Source organism: Sebastes fasciatus, chromosome 18 (assembly GCF_043250625.1).
Source record: "Sebastes fasciatus isolate fSebFas1 chromosome 18, fSebFas1.pri, whole genome shotgun sequence".
NCBI lineage: Eukaryota > Metazoa > Chordata > Actinopteri > Perciformes > Sebastidae > Sebastes > Sebastes fasciatus.
The window spans coordinates 27500803-27520204 of NC_133812.1; the positions used below are offsets into that span (position 1 = coordinate 27500803).

Below are 19402 nucleotides of genomic sequence, written 5' to 3' on the forward strand. Positions count from 1 at the left end.
CTTTCTTTAAAGACCCACAGGCACCCTCAGAGGAAGAGCAAAACAAGGACTTTGGTTGGAAATGTATAGAATACACAGTTTTATTGTTTTGTTTTTTTAACAATAATGAAAAGGTTTCATGTTACAGAAAAATAATGCATACGTAATAAGAAATCAAAACGGTTCAAAAGTGCTCTAATGACAAAGATTTTCCCCCCTAAAATGTTCAAAAAGCACAAACTTATGTAAAAAGCTAAAAACCAAAAAGCCTTGTTTTCTGTTGTCTCTTTCCATTTATACTTTTTTTTCTTCCAGCATCCTTCGTCTCTGGATCCATAAATTGTTAAAACTTAAATATCACCAAACGATTGGATAATCCATTCCAAGTAACATCTTTTATTTTTACTGACATCCTGTTTCATCTTTGGCAGACTTCCACTGCCTGTACATTGAAATAATAAAAGCAAAGAAGATCACATATCGATATATATGAAAGAAAATCAATTACTTGCGATCACCATTTAAATGTGCTCAAAACATAAGGGATTATGGAATAGAATCATATCTACATGGACTAAATTACTCTCAGCTCAATAACATAAGATAAATCAGAATACTCGTATAAAAGGAAATAAACCAACTACTAATAAAAGGTGTTTTACACTGTAGAAATAATACTCATCCTCTCGCCTCTTCGTTAAAGACTCGTTTCCTGTTCTAGCTGACTCAGTGTTCAGCAGTTCACCACCACTTCCTGTTACCGTTTCTTTCATTTTAATTTTCTAGAGAAATAGGTTCAGGTGAGGTGTGTCTCTGGGAGGGGAGGTGAAAGGGTCAAACTAAAACGGGACTTTTACCCAGGGGAACACTGTTTTCTGTCACATGTGAAACCAAATGTGTGCGTTAAATTTACGCTATGCTTGTTATGTTACTTTGTGTAAGACAGTTCGCTATGGGAGGTAGTTGTTTATTTATGCTAGTTACGTTTTTATGGTTGTTACATTCCGTTGTTGCCTTGCGTGGTTTCGTTGAATTGTTGTGTTGCATTGTTGCGTTGTTGCGTTGTTGCCTTGCGTTGTTGTGTTGCTGCATTGTTACACTGCGTTGTTGCGCTGTGTTGTTGCGCTGCAGTGTCGCGTTGCGGTGTCGCATTGCGTTGCGGTGTTGCGTTGCGGTGTTGCGTTGTGATATTACGTTGCGGTGTTACGTTGCGGTGTTACGCTGTTGCGTTCTGTTGTTGCCTTGCGTTGTTACGTTGGGTTGTTGCGTTGCATTGTTATGTTGTTACGTTGTTACGCTACGTTGTTACGCTACGTTGTTACGCTACGTTGTTACGCTACGTTGTTACGCTACGTTAGGTTATTATTTTAACACAAACCATGATGTTTTTTCTAACCTTAACCAAGTAGTTTTGTTGCCTAAACCTAACCAATCGTTTCATGTTAGCCACGTGGCATTGTATGTTTCTGCAAGCGTGATACGAGACTGAAACGAAACACATTTTTGATTCAGAAATGTCCACATTCAAAGTATCCCGTGGTTTATAGAAACGTACAATACCAATATTTATTCTGGTGACTGAGCTGCATGACTACGCGCTCACTCTTTCTTCAGTGGAACCAAATATCAACAGTGATGGTGTACAGAGCGAACCGCTGCCTTCAGTTAGCAGTTTGAGTGTTTCTCTACTCAGGAGGAGATTCTCCTTCATACAGACGACACACAGACACTGAAGAACCAAACTTCAGGACTCCAAACCCAGGATAAAGATGTTCAGTGAATGTGGTGTTGAAGGTGTGGAGGTGGATCCGTTTGTCTGAGGAGACTCTGTAGAAGGACAGAGTACCAGCAGGACGGTCCACATGCACTGCAACTCTTCCAGAGGAGGAGAAGAAGAGGGGGAGGTTTGTTCTTTTATTATCATGCAAGACCGAGTAACCATTACTGTCAGAGCAAGAGAGACTCCAGGACTGATCGTTCCCTCCAAACCTGCAGTCATTTCCATCTCCTTTCCTTTTGATTCCTCTGTAAGTTACTGCTATAGAAACCAGTCCTTCCACCTTGACCTCCCAGTAACTACTACCATGCAAAGCATTTCTACACAGCACCTGAGGCCAGTAGTCAAATCTCTCTAGATGATCAGGATGTTTCTGCTCCTTTCTCACCCATGTGACTTTTTTTTTGTTGTCAGACAGTTTGAGCTTGCCGTTTGCTGTGTTTGGGAGCAGTATGAGATCACAGAAATCTGAAGGAAAGAACAAGACATGATACAGCAGCAGTTTATCATCCAACACAACTGAAAGGTTAATTGTTTTACTTGATGACATGTACATTTTTATTAAAGGACCAATGCTCATTTTCTGTAGCACGGTGGAATTAGCAAGGTAGCTAGCTAACTAGCCAGTCGCTAAATGAGTAAAATTTAACATTTTAATGCTTCATCCACACACTCTTGTCACAGCGTAGGAAAGCACAGTGCTATCTCCAGATGAGGGACAACTTTGTTCGGCTCATTTTCTGTGTTTCATGACAGCATGGTGGAATTAGCAAGGTAGCTAGCTAAGCAGTCAGCCGTCCGACCAGCGGCCAACAGCGGGCTGGTGGCCAACGGCAGCGCTGTAAAGATAAATTGAGGGCGTATAAATCTTTGGATGCCTATAGTTAACTATCCTTCAGTAAAGTCAGTCAAAGAGAGAGTCGTACAATATCGGCAAAGCATTTCATAGATGGAGAGAAATGGTTGCTAATAGTTTAGCCTTCTGCTAACCGCAGTCGTGAGCCATTGGCTAAATATTAGCAACATTTACTCTCCATCTCTGAAACATTTCTCTGATATTGTAGCTCGCTAGAGCCTCGAATCAGTTTGTCATCTCAAATGTCTGTGATATCTGGATTCTGGCAGCCAACATCACAGCAAGATGACATTTTAGATGTGTAACTTTACCCCCTGCTAGTGTTAGCCTCCAGTCTTTTCTTTGTTTTGCCTCCAGCTAACATACGGTGACCAGACGTCCCAGTTTGTCCGGGACAGTCCCGGTTTCAAGCTAACGTGTCCCGAGTCCCGACACATATCTGTAAAACACTCAAAATTCCCGGTTTTCAACAGTCACTAACAGATTGTCCCGGTTTTCACTACAATTAAAATAATAATATTATACTTACATAGACATTTATCATGTTCCACTAATTCATTAATTTGTGCGCATGAGATAAGTATACAGAGAGGCAGCACAGCGCACCGCTGCAATCTCTATAGAGAGTGATGCTGCACTCAGTCAAGCCAACATTACGCACGGACGCAACAGATATCCGCTGGTTACATTAAGTGTAGTTTTGATCCGCAGAACCCTCCGTGCTTATGTGCACATCAAACGTGTCATTTTGATTAATTATTCTACACAGTTCCTTCTGCGCATCAACAGCCATCTAGCTCCACTTATAACTCCCTCAGGACCGTCCGTTCCGTCTTTCAACCGGACGGTGTCTCCATCCTGGCCAAAATGTCGTCTGAGCTCCACAATTATAATAGCCTGAGACGAAACAAGATGAAAAATAATGTACGTAGGCCCAGACAACAATACATTTCCTCTGAGGGGAACTCTCTACAGGACTCCCAAACTGTCAGTGTGTCATGACGGGGATAGACCTGTTATTAAAGGGGGAGAAGTAGTGGATGTGATAAGTCATGATTCTCACAGCCTCTAATGCATCCCCCTATGATAACGCCTTCTTTTGATCCCACTCTGTGCTCAAATGCGCCACAAGTGTGCCAAGTTAGCCATCCTGATGAAAACGCCTTTGGTGCGTGCATACTAGCGCGTGCCCGTGGACGTGCGTGCATGAATGTTCGGTACACTTAGGTGTCCCGGTTTGGGGGTTTGAAAATATGGTCACCCTAAGCTAACACCGTGACGTAATCAAGTCGTCACCACAAAAAAGGTCTATTGCTCTTTTAAGTTTTTAATGTATAAAAATATCACAACTACTGACTTTCTCCAAAATAATAAAAAATCTGTCACACTGAATCCACACTTACATTTCCTCATGCCAGGTTTCAGTCTCCGCTCTCCACCATGGTCCATACTGGAGGAAGAAACACAGATATCTATTGTCTTTTATCATACTGTAGAAACAGAAACATTTGATAACCGTTCTCAGTGGGAAGTTAGAATCTATGGCCCCGACCACGGCTCTGAAACATCAGTAAGTTAGAATCTATGGCCCTGACCACGGCTCATTCATGGGGTGGTTCACTAGTCGCGGGTGAACAAAACAAACCGGGTCTGTCCTCCCTGTTAAGAATTAACAAATCCCCTACTGCCTATATTAGCATAGTGACTTTGTGTGGGACTGGGAAAGGCACCGAAGTTGTGTTTGGCTTAATAAGAAGAGCCCACTGCCAGGTTTAGATAGAGGAGTAGATACCTGGATTAACCGTTCAACCCAAGTACACTCACCTACAGAATTCTGAGTATCGCAGATGGTAAACTCTGCCGAAATGTTAACTTTTGTCTGTCCATACCTGAGAGTTTCCAGTCTCCAGTGTGACTCCTTCAGTCCAGCGGAAAGCAGGTCTTTTCCTGTGTCTCCTGGATGATTGTAGCTCAGGTCCAGCTCTCTCAGATGGGAGGGGTTGGATCTTAAAGCTGAGGCCAGAGCAGCACAGCCTTTTCCTGTGACCTGGCAGCCAGACAGCCTGGAGATATATGACAACAGTTTTAGTCAAATACAGTAAATAAAGTCAATAAATAGACAGAACATCTCCTTAGTACTTCTGTTTAGTACCTGTACAGTTTTGTGACTGCATCTTGCATGGTTGTGACTAGGGATGCACCGATACCACTTTTTTTCAGACCGAGTACAAGTACAAGTACTTACATTTGGGTACTTGCCGATACCGAGTACCAATACGAGTACTTCTCTGTGCCAAAACACCCTCGTTAACAGCCAGCTGGAGGGTGTGAGCAACCCATGGCAGGCTGGGAGTCCCGCATATGAGGCGGTGCGCCGCGACCGGCTGTAGGTCGGCTTGGAAAGGCTCGGGGCGTAGGTGGCTCGCGACCGCAGCTTTACAGCGTTCCCCGCCCGGACCTTGCCGCACCGTGGACAAAAGGCTCGCTGCACCCTCTCTCCCGCTGGGGGCGGCTCCCTGATCCCGGTGCGACTGCTGACCGGGCCTGACTGTCCTCAATGCGCCCCGACCGCGTTGTGCTGCCAGATCGGGGCTCAGTCCACGTAAAAGGCGCCAGGGGTCTGCGGCGATGTCGGCAACCCACCCGACCTGTCCTGAAACACGGACCAAGGAGTGTAACACACGCGCGAGTCAGAGGGTGCATGCAAAACCCCGTGGCACAATGAAAGTGAGAGTCGGTGCGCACCGGCTTAGGTGGGATCCTGGCCCAGCGGGGTCGAGCGCACCACCGTAAGTGGTATCGGTGCCGTTGTATCGGAGCCGTTTTGAGAGTCCGAGTACGAGTACATGAGCACAGTATCGGACCCGATACCCGATCCCTAGTTGGGATGCTATCGCGGTGACAATATCTGTCCACAGACAGAAGTATAAACACCTGGCAAAGCACTCCAACCTCTTCTGTGGTAGTTCCTGCTACTGAAGGTGACTCCAGGACCTGTCTATGCATTGATCCGTATTGCTTTCTCGCCTGACTATAATTCCAGATGTCCCCTAGGTCTGGAGCTGGTAACAAAACCATGTAGGCTAAAAAGGAAAAGCTTACAGATTGTGGCTATCTGACATAACTTTGAATGTTTAACAGTGTTATAATCGGTTTAGCAAAAAGTCTGAATCCTGACCTGAGCTTTTCCAGTGTACAACGTGGACTCTCCAGGCCAGCAGACAGCAGTTTCACTCCTGAATCCTGTAGGTCGTTGTTGCTCAGGTCCAGCTCTCTCAGACTAGAGGACTGGGAGCTGAGAACTGAAGACAGAGCTTCACAGCTTCTCTCTGAGAGGTTACAGAAACTCAGCCTGAAGAAAATTAGTGATAAGACAAGGAACATGTTTTATTTATAAACTATTACACATGTTTTATGTTATTAATATACCAGCTGTTTATCTATCCACCTACAGAGCTTTGTTGGAGGCTTTGACCACTGGCAGCAGCCTCAGAAGAGCCTCCTCTGAACTGAAGTATTTCTTCAGGTCAAACACGTCCAGATCTTTTTCGGATGACAGTAAGATGAAGCCCAGAGCTGACCACTGAGCAGGAGACAGTTCTTGCGTGGAAATACGTCCTGATCTCAGGGACTGTTGGATCTCCTCCACTAGAGAACCATCATTCAGTTCATTCAGACAGTGGAACAGATTGATGCTTCTCTCTGGTGACAGATTCTCAGTGATCTTCTTCTTGAGGTACTCTACTGTTTCCTGATTGGTCTGTGAGCTACTTCCTGTCTGTGTCAGCAGACCTCGTAGGAGGCTCTGATTGGTCTCTAGTGAAAGACCCAGGAGGAAGCGGAGGAACAAGTCCAGGTGTCCGTTGCGACTCTGTAAGGCCTTGTCCACAGCACTCTGGTAGAGATATGTTGATTCAGATTTGTCTCTAAATACTTTAGACCATAGGAAGGTCAAACGTCCAATCCACGATGTGTCTGCCATCAGATTGACACCAGAGTTGATGAATGTCAGATGGACGTGAAGAGCAGCCAGAAACTCCTGAACAGTCAGATGGACGAAGCAGAACACCTTGTCCTGGTACAGTCCTTTCTCCACTTTGAAGATCTGTGTGAACACACCTGAGCACACTGAGGCTGCTGTGATATCAATGTCACACTCTTTCAGGTCAGATTCATAGAAGATCAAGTTGCCTTTTTGCAGCTGTTCAAAAGCCAGTTTTCCCAGAGACTCAATCATCTTAGTGTTCTCTGGACTCCAGTGTGGATCTGTCTCAGCTCCTCCATCATACTTGATGTTCTTCTGTTTGGACTGAACCACCAGGAAGTGGATGAACATCTCAGTCAGGGTCTTGGGCAGCTCTCCTCCCTCTCTGGTCTCCAACACCTCCTCCAGAACTGTAGCAGTGATCCAGCAGAAGACCGGGATGTGGCACATGATGTGGAGGCTTCGTGATGTCTTGATGTGGGAGATGATTGTTCTGGTCTGCTCCTCATCTCTGAATCTCTTCCTGAAGTACTCCTCCTTCTGTGGGTTGGTGAACCCTCTGACCTCTGTCACCATGCCAACACACTCAGGAGGGATCTGATTGGCTGCTGCGGGTCGTGTGGTTATCCAGAGGCGAGCAGAGGGAAGCAGTTTCCCCCTGATGAGGTTTGTCAGCAGCACATCCACTGAGGTGGACTCTGTAACATCAGTCAGGATCTCATTGTTGTGGAAGTCCAGAGGAAGCCGACACTCATCCAGACCGTCAAAGATGAACACGACCGGGAACTCTTCAAACCTGCAGATTCCTGCTGCTTCGGTTTCAGTAAAGAAGCGATGAACAAGTTCCACCAAGCTGTACTCTTTCTCTTTCAGCACATTCAGCTCTCTGAAAGTGAATGGAAATGTGAACTGTATGTCCTGGTTGGATTTGTCTTCGGCCCAGTCCAGAGTGAACTTCTGTGTTAAGACTGTTTTCCCAATGCCAGCCACTCCCTTTGTCAGCACTGTTCTGATCGGTTCATCTCTTCCAGGTGAGAGGTTAAAGATGTCTTTACAACTGATCGTTTTTTCTGGTCTGTGTGGTTTCCTTGATGCTGTTTCAATCTGTCTGACCTCATGTTCATCATTGACCTCTGCCGTCCCTCCCTCTGTGATGTAGATCTCTGTGTAGATCTGATTCAGAAAGGTTGAGTTTCCTGCTTTTGCGATCCCCTCAAACACACACTGGAACTTCTTCCTCAGGTTGGATTTGAGTTTATCCTGACAGTTGGTAATCTCTGAATGAACAAAAAAGACATGACACAAATAAGATAGTGCTACTGTAGATATGAGTAATAAAACTTAAGCTAATTGTTGGATGGTCATCTGAGGTTAGCCAGAATATTGTCTGAGATTCATCTCAGATGAGAAGGGCTTCACTATATCTAGTTTAATTCTTGACAAACAATAACTTTAACTAAAGAAATCATTTAAGCATAATATAATCACACATCTCCTGCCAAGCTTTAATTTGTTTTCTTGATAGTCCATCCATCCATCAATTTTAGTAGCCCAAAAAACAGATAAGCTAACCCGCCATACAGGATACACTCCTGAATGTCGGTAGTGGTATCCTACATATTCATGAATTTGGGTACAAGCGGGTACAAGCGCTCGCGTCTGCCTGTTTATTCACATGAAGAGCTCAGTGAGACCCCGCGGATCCAAGTGGGTTGTCTGTTGAGTAGGCAGTCTTTAATGTGGCCCAGGACACATTCGCGTACACACTGCTAAAGGAATGTGGCCATATGCCACCTCCGAATGTGATCTGAGCGATCAGATCTCCATGCGTATTGAATGCATTCACGCCTGTACTTAGAGCCGTCCACTTGTGATCAGATCCCTCAAGATGTATGTTTGTGCCAGGTCTGAACAGAGCCTTAGAAATGGCAGCTGTATGGCATACTCCTGCAGTAACCCCACAAGGTCCTCAAGGACAGTCTCATAAGTCCACAAAACTCATGTAGACTGGATAAGCAAACTTCCGTTCTCACTCCCAACTCGTCAAATACTGCCATTTGGTCAGTGCCCCTCGGCATTGGAAACCGACGCACGGAGGCACCCTTTAGCGACAGTTTGTGACGATCTGGGCTTTCGTTATTCGACGGCCGGAGCAAGTGACGTAGTAATAATATCGTTATAATCTGCTAAGGGCAGGTGGGTCAAACAAACAAGACTTTCAACCAGGACACCGGTGTTCATGTCCTGTGTGAAACTAAAAGTAATGTTGACTTATTTTGTTACGACAGTCTTTAGTCACATGACTTGTCGGTATCATCAGCCCTGTGAGTCACGTGACTCACTAGTCAGTAAAGTTAACGTCAAACACGACCGTTTCATTCCTGTGAAAACAAAGTTTATTTTGAAAGGACACTATGCAGGTAACAAGCTTATATTGACATGCCGTCCCCGGTCCGTCCAAAAGTAGCACAAAACGGGAACCCCATGCGTCGGTCTCCGATGCCAAGAGGCCTTTTACCAGTTGGACGTGCCCGGAAAACCTCTAAAGGGTGGCGTCCAGGAGGTATCCTGATCAGATGCCCGAACCACCTCAGCTTGCCCCTTTCGCCGCGAAGGAGCAGCGGCTCCACTCCGAGCTCCCTCCGGATGTCTGAGCTCCTCACCCCATCTCTAAGGCTGAGCCCAGCCACCCTACGAAGGAAACTCATTTTCACCGCTTATATCCGCAATCTCATTCTTTCGGTCACTACCCAAAGCTCATGACCATAGGTGAGGGTCGGAACATAGATGGACTGGTAAATTGAGAGCTTTGCCTTCGAGCTCAGCTCCCTTTTCACAGTCCGGTACAGCGCCCGCATAACTGCGGACGCCGCACTGAACCGCCTGTCCATCTCCCGCTCCATTTTACCTTCACTCGTGAACAAGACCCCAAGATACTTGAACTCCCTCGCTTGGGGGAAAGACTAACTCCCGGCGAGTTCTACCGTTTTCCGGGAAAGAACCATGGCCTCAGACTTGGAGGTACTGACTCTAATTCCGACCGCTTCACACTCGGCTGCAAACCTCCCCAGTGCATGCTGAAGGTCACGGTCTGATGAAGCCAACAGAACCACATCATCTGCAAAGAGCAGAGACGCAATTCTGAGGTCCCCGAACCGGACACTCTCAGACACTGGACAAAATTGTTACGTGATGCATGAATGTGTAATATGCAAGATCTGTCTTTGTCATATCCCTCTTTTTAACGACTTACCTGTAGATTCTGACACAGTGTTGGGTAATTTTTCCACAAGATCATTTCTTGGTATCTCTTCCAAAACAATTCTGGTCACCGTAGTAGTGTTTTTATGGTATGTCTGCACCATCAGATTCACTGTGTCCATCCTGTCGGCATTCTCCAGTTGACTGATTGGGATTGGTGGGAAGTCTACCCGGACCCCCAGCTGCAGGTGCCACTTGAATTCTTTAAATTCCTTCGTGTTCAAATCCTCCAAAATTTGGAAGATTTTCTTTCTCTCCATCTCCAAGATCTAGAAGATACCAAAAGAAAGAACACATTTTAGATGGAGTTATAACTGAAATTGGTTCATTAGTTTTGATACACAATATAGAATGATTCTAACTTTTCTAACACACATTGATGAAATGAATTTCCTCTTTTGGATTAAAACTTCAAAATTTAAATATAAAAAAGTTAAATTTGTTTAGAGCAAGGAACCAAAAATGCTCCTATACATTGGTCACAGAGCTGTGTGAACATAGTGGATATGAGAGTGAATCAGTGACTTACATGGGATTTAGATTTTTTTCATTTTTATTCTGTAAATCTTTTAATCTGGAAAGAACTTTGTGCTTACATTTGTGTTATATAAATTATTATTATTATTACTACACTAGTTGCCTAGGTTACTTATTATTAACTCTATGTTTTTGTAAAATGAAAAACTAAGCAGTAAACCCATGGCTTTTAAGATTTCTTAAAAACAATCACTGCAGCCTCAGTGTGTCCGGGCTGTTACCCTCAAGATGCCCATCACCACTTCACACCATGCTTCACACAGAGGCTGCTCTTTCCCCTCTGCCCTGCAGGGTCGCTGTTGAGGCATTTCAATTACACTTTATTAAATAATGGATTTTTTTCCAAAGAAGAGAGAAAAAATAATTTATAAATGATACTAAGATTTGGTAATTTTATTTTTTTAAATATATTTTGATATCCCTCTTTCCTCTCAAAAAATAGAGGAGGATCAACCTCCTCTGCCTCTATGGACCAGCCTCCACTGACACACACACAAGTATCTTACAGATGGTATAAAAAATACGTTAAAAAAGTGTTTAGTTGTCAGATGTGAATTTGAATTAGCAGTTAGCTCCCATGTTGGTACTCCTATACACCTATGAAGAAACACCTCATGCAACCACACCTCAAACACTGACTGTGCATTCCAGTCCCCATACTACCATACTATGTAGTATGCCAGAAAATGATTTAGTATGTCCCAATACATATTATGTCAAATGCAGAATGCCAAAAATACCAGGATGGCCTTCTACAGTATTCAAGCCAGCATGTTTTTCCTGCTGTTCTGACTCACAATCCTCTGCTCAGCAGAGATATGAGCAAGAGGGTCAAAGTTCAAGGTGCAATGGTGACGAAGTAATATGCCCTAATTGTATGCATACTGCATGCAACTGTAGATACTTTGTAAGGGCAGCTGCAGTATGTAATAAAAGTAAAAAGAAAAGTATTTTGAACGTAACTCTCCCGTACAGGCAAACAGGAAGTGAAGCCTACTTTAAAGTATAAGAAAGTCACCACAAGGAAACATTACAGTGATACAGCACGATGTGATCAAAATGATCCTGATGATCAGACATTTACAGATTCCTCTGGTTGGATTCTCACCTGTTGAACTCACCTCAGGTCAACTTACGGACACTTTCCACCTTCATGTGTCGAGGAAACACTGGGGGAGAAGAAGCTGCTCTTCTCTTCCTTGTCAGTCCTTTGTGCTTTTGATCTGTCCAGGTGGATCATGAGGAATGAATCAGCATGACGTGGAACCGGTCTAACCTGTAGCAGAGCTCAGGTCAGGTGATGTCCACTAGATGGTGCTAACTAACTATCTAATGTGCTACAACAGGCCCATGAGATGCTCTCCATCTCAGAGTACATTAATGATAACAGGGTCTATCTATCACTATACTGACTCCTCCAATCGTTGGTAAAGAGATAGAGGATGTACAGCGAAAGGGAAAGAAGACATCCTTGTGGTGCTCCAGGCACTGCTGTGACCTTTAACCCCCGACTCTCTGGGGCCTACAGGTCAGGAAATCCACAATGCTAAGATGAAGATTAAAAAAAGACGACAGTTTATTGTCTGGATTGTAATAAAAGCAGATAAAAAGTCAATAACGATCCTTAAACAAACAAGGAAAGAGGCAGTTACATGCTGCACCCCTCTGTTGGTTCAGACACTTGTTGACTTTCCTTCAGTCAGTAAATTCATTGTGTAACTTTTGCATATTAAGTTTGTCGGTTATAGGTGGAGATGATTTAATGTCCAGTATGAACTGTTGGAATGATTACAGCTAAACCTGTTTCACTCTTCATATGAGCCTGACTGTTGTTCTAAAACAGACTCTACAAGCTGTGAACCTGTCCTTTAAAGGACCAGTGTGAAACATTTTGGGGGATCTATTAGCAGAAATGGAGGTAACACTTTATGTCCGCAAATTTCATGGTAAGTAGGTGATAATTAGCATGTAAACTTTTTGAAATTTCTTTGGAATTACTGCCAAATTACCCCAATATTTACCTCAAAATTTATCAAAAATTACTTTATTATAAATATTATTTAATAATTATATGCTAAAATAGCATATAATGGTTAAAATAGGGCCTTTAGGCTTGAGAAGCTCTTCATCAGAGGTGGAAAACGAATAGAAGACACTTCTGATCAGACACAAATCTCACCGTTGTGACTTATTGTCTACACAGATGTAACCTGGTAGCTGATGTCATGATTCAGGGAGGTTTTTATTTATTATTATCTATTTACCAGCAGACATGTAAATAAAGCATATCAATAAACTTTTTATTCTTTTCCTGGAAATGTATTAAATAAATTACCAGCTATTGGGAAATAGTGGAATATAATTATATTATATATATAATAAATATATATATGAAATAATGTTTATAATAAAGTAATTTTAGATACATTTTGAGGTAAATATTGGGGTAATTTGGCAGTAATTCCAAAGAAATTTCAAATAGGGTACTTGCTAATTATCACCTAATTACCGTAAAATTTGCGGACCTGTAAAATGAAGTGTTACCGAAATGGAATATAATATTAATAAGTGTGTTTTTTTTAGTGTATAATTACCTGAAATTAAGAATGGTTGTGTTTTCGTTAGCTTAGAATGAACCTTTCTAATACTGTGGTATTAGTACTTTTACTGTAACAGAGTATTTTTACAATGTGGTACTTTTACTGTAACAGTATTTTTTACAGTATGGTATTAGTACTTTTACTGCAGTAAAGGATCTGAATACTTCCTCCAGTTTCCCTTTGTCTCTTATTGTTCGTGAATGAAATGAAACACGAGTTAGTCCAAACTCAGCCGGAGGCTACACACCTGTGATGTATGTCGGCCAATTATTTCAATGTCTTGCATGAAAATTTCCAGCAATGTCATTAAAAAACACTCCCTCTAAACCAGTCCAGCTGTAATCCTGTTGGAGCCAAACTCTTCATATTTGTTAGTTTAAAGGGAGAGTTCAGGTGTTTCTCAGTGTGGTTGTATGAGGTCCTTCTCCATAGTCAGTGTATTACCTACAGTAGATGGAGTTTGGAGCAAAGCAATGTACTGCTGTGGACGGGGGCAGCAGCAAACACATTTTATACACTTAAAAATATCAATATCAGTTTTAGTGTACGCTATATTTAGAATATTTCCACCTCCTTACCTCGCCGTCAGACAGCCCTTTCTGACGGGGAACTGAAGCCGTTATCTATGCTCTCTTCAAAGCCACCAGACTCCATTCATAAAAACAGTAATTAAAGATAAACTGACTATGGGGAAGTACATAACCATACAGCCTTACTGAGAAACACCTGAACTATCCCTTTAAATATGTTGCACACATAAAATCAGATTAAAATCACAACAATTAGACCTTTAGGCATTCAGTGGTTGTTTTTAATGTGCATAAGTAATTAAAAAAAATCTTTAACAAAATAAATATCCTGCAATAAAATAATCAACATATATGATGCTATACATTTTAAAAAGGCTGGTGTTCAGAACATTTTACAAAAAGCTATTTTACAGATGGACAAAATGAAACCAAGAGTTCTGCTCCACAACTCGCAGCTGGATTTCATTATATATATATATTAATAATATGATGAAATATTATACATCTTGAATGTTGTTTTTGTGCCAAGACGAAGAGCGACCTGCTGCTGGATGTGTTTTTTTTATTTATCAGAAACTCCAGTTAAAGATGTTTTACTGCCTCGTTTTTTGGAACAAAACTCTTTGAATGTTTCACTTGGCGCCGACATTATAAACTACTTCACTGATGTGTTTCAGCGTGAGGAGGTTTGGATAACAGCCTTTGTTGAAGTTCATCGTTTTTCCATCGTTTGCGTGCGTGTGGGCAGCTTTAAAATAACTCATTCTGATGAAACGAGGCCTCACGAAGACGCCATTTCAAAGCCGTTCAACATCCTCGTCTTCATCTTTCTCAGCTCGCTGTGACCTCTGACCTCTGTGCGGATGAAGTGAATCCGTCTACGATGATCAATCAAATGTCATATTACCGTCGGCTGGTGGAGAACTGCACGGTAGTTTTGTACTTTATCTTTAAGAGTATCTTGTTATTTTTTTTCTTTTCATTACAGTTTTGTTTGTAGTTTTCCTCCAACAATTATATTCAATACTTTATTCAAACTTCTCTTTTGAGCGGGAGGCTTTCAGGTGCAACTTTAAAAGGGAGAAAAAAACTGAGATTTGCATTTTTTGAATTTTGGTAAAAAATACAATGAAAACCGTTAACAGAAAGCCGCGATTCTGCCTCTTGTAATATTAGTTATTAAGTTATCAAACATAAAAGTTAAAGTTAAGGTAAAGTTCTACCTAAATTCAACTGGTTGCTGCACCCCGACGCCATTTAGCCGGCACAGTTAAAGTTAAATGGCCCATTACATTACTTAAAAACTGCTTTTATTCGCCTGTTCCCTCGCCTTCTCCGCTCGCAGCTCCCATGGGCGGGACTAAGACGCGGTTTTATGACGGCTATAAACAGGCTTCATAAGCTTTCAGCTCCTCAGGTGATCAGTGTCAGCGCTTCCTGTCACTTCAAAGGTTGCTGATAAATGTTATTTTGGTTCTGTTCACACATGCACGATTACACACTGTGAGCAAAAATAAATATCTCTACATCTCTTTCAGGGAGGAGTAATTAAAGTATCAATAAGGCACAAATAAAAGACTGAGGGGGGGTTACATTACATCAGTATGTTGTAATTCTGTAAAACTGAGTTATATTAACGCAAGAAACCACTCATGTCACATTATACTTGTCACAATAATAGCTTATTCTTTGTGGAAAATGTCAGAGTATACAGGCCACTGTATAAATATATATATATAATATACAAAATATATAAAAAAATAAATCTAAGATTTTGAGAATAAATTCGAAAAAGTATTAAGAGCAGTAAAAGTATTAATAATACAAGATAAAGATGTAATTATGTGAAAACAGGTTGTTATCTCTCAAGAATAATCAAAATTTTAGAAGAAAAAGCTGTATTGTTTATATATTTATTTATATAAAGCTTTAAAATAATTGTTATATGTCAAAAATAAGAGAATTTTATTCTCATATCATAAAATATCATGACTTTTTCTAAAAAATGTATTGTAATTTTATTTTCTTCTACAACTGTAACTTTATCTCGTAATGTAACTTTTTCTTATAAAATTGTAACTTTATCTCCTAATGTAACTTTTTTTTGTAAATTTTTTTACTTTTTCTCCTTATGTAACTTTTTCTTGTTAAATTACAACTTTATCTCCTAATTTAACCTTTTTTTGAAAACTCTCAAATGTATCTCCTAATGTAACTTTTTCTTGTAAAATCACAACTTCATCTTGATCCAACTTTATTTCATAATACATTTTTATTTGTTTTCATATTACAACTTTTTGCTCAAAATAACTTAATTCTTCAAATGTCAGATTTTTTGTGGCCCTAACACTCAGTCATTGGCTTTTTAACATCCATCTCTCAAATATTAAAAAGCGTCTATTAATAAAATATATATATATATTTATTTACACGTTATGATCTATATTTCGCCGTTCTTTAATCTGGGTTCATAAAAACCTTCAAAACAGACTCGGACAAACATGAAGTTGTGGCTGTCCTGCTTAAATCACGGCTCTTCCTACCTGAAAAAACGAGTTGTCGCAGTGGAGATGTGAGGTTTTCAGCTCTCAACAACAGAGCTGTGGATCAGAAACAGACCACGCCGACAATTTACAGCAAGAATTTAGAATTAAAATACCAAAAAAACTTTGTAAATGTCCGGACCTTTTTCTCCCCGAGGCTGAGCTAACCGAAAGGTCACAGGTTCAACTCCCTCCCTGTGTGTCATCAGCTAAATGATAAAAACATGAGCTTGTCAGTGGTCAGCGCTCCTCTCTTAATACTTCACCATCATTACATTTACATAACACACACACACACACACACTGTACAAACTGTTTCTGTTATTTCTGATGCATAAAGGTCTTCTGTTACTAATCAGGTCTGGTGTTTGAGTGCGTGTCGGCTCCTTTTTTCCCAGAATGCTGCTCTGTATCTCTTCAATTGTTTGTCAGTCGTCCTCGTCACCGCAGCATTTTCCCCTCTGATGAACATAATGAGAAACAGTTTGAATGTATTTTGTTATTCCGACTGTAACTGTAACTTTATCTCCTAATGTAACTTTTTCTTGTAAAGTTACAACTTTATCTCCTAATGTAACTTCTTATCGTAAAATTGTAACTTTATCTCCTAATATAACTTCTTCAACATCCAAGTTTAGCAGTAATCTCCCATCATGTAACACTGTGGGGACATTGACTAAATGGAAGTTTGAATCATTTCATTCTTCTTTTGGGGAAAAAACTATGTCACATGTAAATAAAACATTTGGTGTCTGAATTATTCTGTTTTATCTCCGTTAGAGTAGTTTTTATTGAATGAAATATCAATATAACAGCTGATTACTAACTTTTCAACAGTGTTTGTGTGTTTGTGTGTCCTCACTCTGTTTGCGTACGCACAGAGCAGAAGCTCACACACTTGGCGTCCTGTGTGTTTGTGCAGAGGCAGCGTCCGAGGTCCCGCCTCAGTCGGACAGGACCGAATCCATAAGGAACCACGTGGCTGGAAGACAGAAAACTAAAGAGTCAGTGTTAAACATTCACACAACCAAATGTAGTGCAAATTGCCTAAACCTAAAGAAGTTGAAGTTTTGCTGCCTAAACCTAAAGAAGTTGTAGTTTAGTTGCCTAAACTTAAAGAAGTTGTAGTTTTGCTGCCTAAACCTAAAGAAGTTGTAGTTTTTTTGCCTAAACCTAAAGAAGTTGTAGTTTAGTTGCCTAAACTTAAAGGAGTTGTAGTTTTGCTGCCTAAACCTAAAGAAGTTGTAGTTTAGTTGCCTAAACTTAAAGAAGTTGTAGTTTTGCTGCCTAAACCTAAAGAAGTTGTAGTTTTGTTGCCTAAACCTAAAGAAGTTGTAGTTTTTGTTGTCTAAACCTAAAGAAGTTGTAGTTTTGTCGTCTAAACCTAAAGAAGTTGTAGTTTTGTCGTCTTAACCTAAAGAAGGCATTTTGTTTGTGTCCAAAACGCAACGTTTCATTCAGTTTTACAACATGATAGAATGTGTTGCTTTTAAGTTTCACTTTCACTTTTATAACGTAGTAGGCGTAGTAGGCCCCTACTGACCCACATCTATGGTGCTTATAGTGACTGATAACGTACATTGAATGGCCTGATAACAGTCTAATCGGGTGGATATTTTGTGAAACATGCTTCCAGTTTTCAGTAGACTGTTTTTCTTTTGTGCAGCTGCAGTGAATCATCCTGCTGCTGATCCATCTGGTGCCAGTGTGACCGCTGTGTCGGATGTCAGCCGGCTGCAGGTTAAAGGGGGTCCTACGCTGGATTAGTGGTAGTGGTGGGGGTTAGCTAGACCACAGGGAGAACTGTTGGCATATGCCCGGGGCTGAACAGCACAATGTCAAAACAAAGATTTACTGTCCGTAAAGTGCTTCATTTGTGTCACATATTTGACATTTCTGGGACGAGCAGGACTGAATTTGAGTCCAGTTGTGACACAGCATATTACAGTGAACGCATTGTTGTGTTACTTTACAGTAAAACATCTGGATCCCATTTCCACTTTGTGTTCAGTTGTGACCCTTTCATCTCCCAGCCTTCCTCTGCTCTCCACCTCCAACGCTCTCACAGCTTCCGTCTGCTCATATCTGCAACGTCATGTGTTTTCCTTTTCACACTTTGTTAACCTTCAGGTCAGTTTTACAACTCTGTTATCTTCACGTCCAGTGAGTTCCCCTTCTTCAGTTACTGCTTTTACTGTCTTTCATCACAGGGATGAACGAATCCAAGTGACCTGAACTATTGAACTGCAGCTCCATCAGTTACGGCTCCGCTGCACCTACTTGCCTCTATTCAAAAGCTGTGTGTTACTCTGGGTTATGTGCAATCCTGTCGCCAGACCATAACCTTAATATTGGACTATATGACAAAGTACATTAACGTTCAATGCCTAAAACAAGGCAAAAGAGCATGGCTCACATACCCCCCCCCCCCCCCCCGCTCACTGCTTGACCCCCTAAAATTTCAAAAGTTTCGGGGCACCCTGGACTTCAAACCTTTATACCAAATTAGAAGTTCCTAAGTTAAATAGGACGGAAGGACGAACACGGGGAGCGCTATATACCCCCGACTACGTTGTCGCGGGGGTATAAACATCTTTAAAATGTGTCATGCTAAAGGTTAAAGGGACTGTTTGTAACTTACACTCTTTTAAATCATTGCGGGTCGGTGTCCCATGCACGCTCGCGTGTGGCTACGCTGTTCAGACTCAGACTACAACACAAACTACATGGAAGCTCTTGGTTGTATCTAGTGAAGCCCGTCTGTTAAACAGTGTTGGCCGCGGTCGGAGGACGCGGGGGAGACTGTAGCTTTTGTCTCCAGGACCGGAGTCTCTGCTGTACTCTGCTCCTCTGCTCCTCTGCCTGCCTGCTTGCCTTCACTCACTCTCTTGCTAGACCTCTCATGTGCATGCTGCTCACTCCACACTGCAGAAGAGTTAGTTTAGCTCTGAGAATATCTAGTGAATGTTCAGTGGACGTTTGTGCAGAAATAACTGCTGCAGCTCCTCCAGACCAACAGAGGTTTCCCGTGTCTTGTGAAGTGACGGGGCTCCGCAGAGAGAAACGTTATCGTCTCCGACCAAAACTCCGGCGTCTCCCCCGTTCCCTCCGGCCGCGGTCGGGAGGCTGAGGCAGGAAAAGCCAACACTAGGATCAGCAGTGATTCATGGAGAGACCTTGGTCTGGTCAGCTAACATTACTGCCAAGCAGCTGAAATATAGAGTGATATTGTGCTTTTAGCTGACGTGTGTCTCCTCACTGTTTTGAGCGATGCTCGTTCATGTTTACGGGACGTGAACTCATCTCCTGCGTGAACTCACAACGGACCCAATCA

The 19402-nt window shown here is 41.9% G+C and overlaps 2 protein-coding genes across 5 annotated transcripts in view; both read right to left on the reverse strand.

Moving 5' to 3' along the window:
* Window positions 1-110: 110 nt before the first annotated feature.
* On the reverse strand, window positions 111-10204 carry LOC141756080 (NLR family CARD domain-containing protein 3-like). Its single transcript, XM_074615560.1, has 6 exons — window positions 9851-10204; window positions 6065-7874; window positions 5791-5964; window positions 4502-4675; window positions 4016-4062; window positions 111-2224 (listed from the first exon to the last, which is right to left on the reverse strand). Exons 1-6 carry the CDS (start codon window positions 10116-10118, stop codon window positions 1665-1667), a joined length of 3033 nt encoding a protein of 1010 aa, XP_074471661.1. The 5' UTR covers window positions 10119-10204; the 3' UTR covers window positions 111-1664.
* Window positions 10205-15762: 5558 nt separating this feature from the next.
* Window positions 15763-19402, reverse strand: part of LOC141756427 (endothelin-1) — a 37500-nt gene continuing 33860 nt past the window's right edge. For 2 of the 4 annotated variants that reach the window (XM_074616116.1, XM_074616115.1), the window contains exons 3-4: window positions 16931-17050; window positions 15763-16529 (exon numbers count right to left, since the gene is read on the reverse strand). In XM_074616116.1, the coding sequence (XP_074472217.1) occupies window positions 16424-16529; window positions 16931-17050 (226 nt within the window). In that variant the 3' untranslated portion in view covers window positions 15763-16423. Of the gene's footprint in view, window positions 16530-16895; window positions 17051-19402 lie in introns of all 4 variants that reach the window. The other 2 variants (XM_074616117.1, XM_074616118.1) reach the window with 2 other exon arrangements.

Coding starts and splice junctions, on each gene's coding strand:
- LOC141756080 (XM_074615560.1), bottom strand. CDS start 10,118: ATGGAGAGAAAGAAAATCTTCCAAATTTTGGAGGATTTGAACACGAAG. Junction 5,965..6,064: donor AAAGCCTCCAACAAAGCTCT/GTAGGTGGATAG, acceptor AATTTTCTTCAG/GCTGAGTTTCTGTAACCTCT. Junction 4,063..4,501: donor TGGAGACTGGAAACTCTCAG/GTATGGACAGAC, acceptor TTCTTCCTCCAG/TATGGACCATGGTGGAGAGC.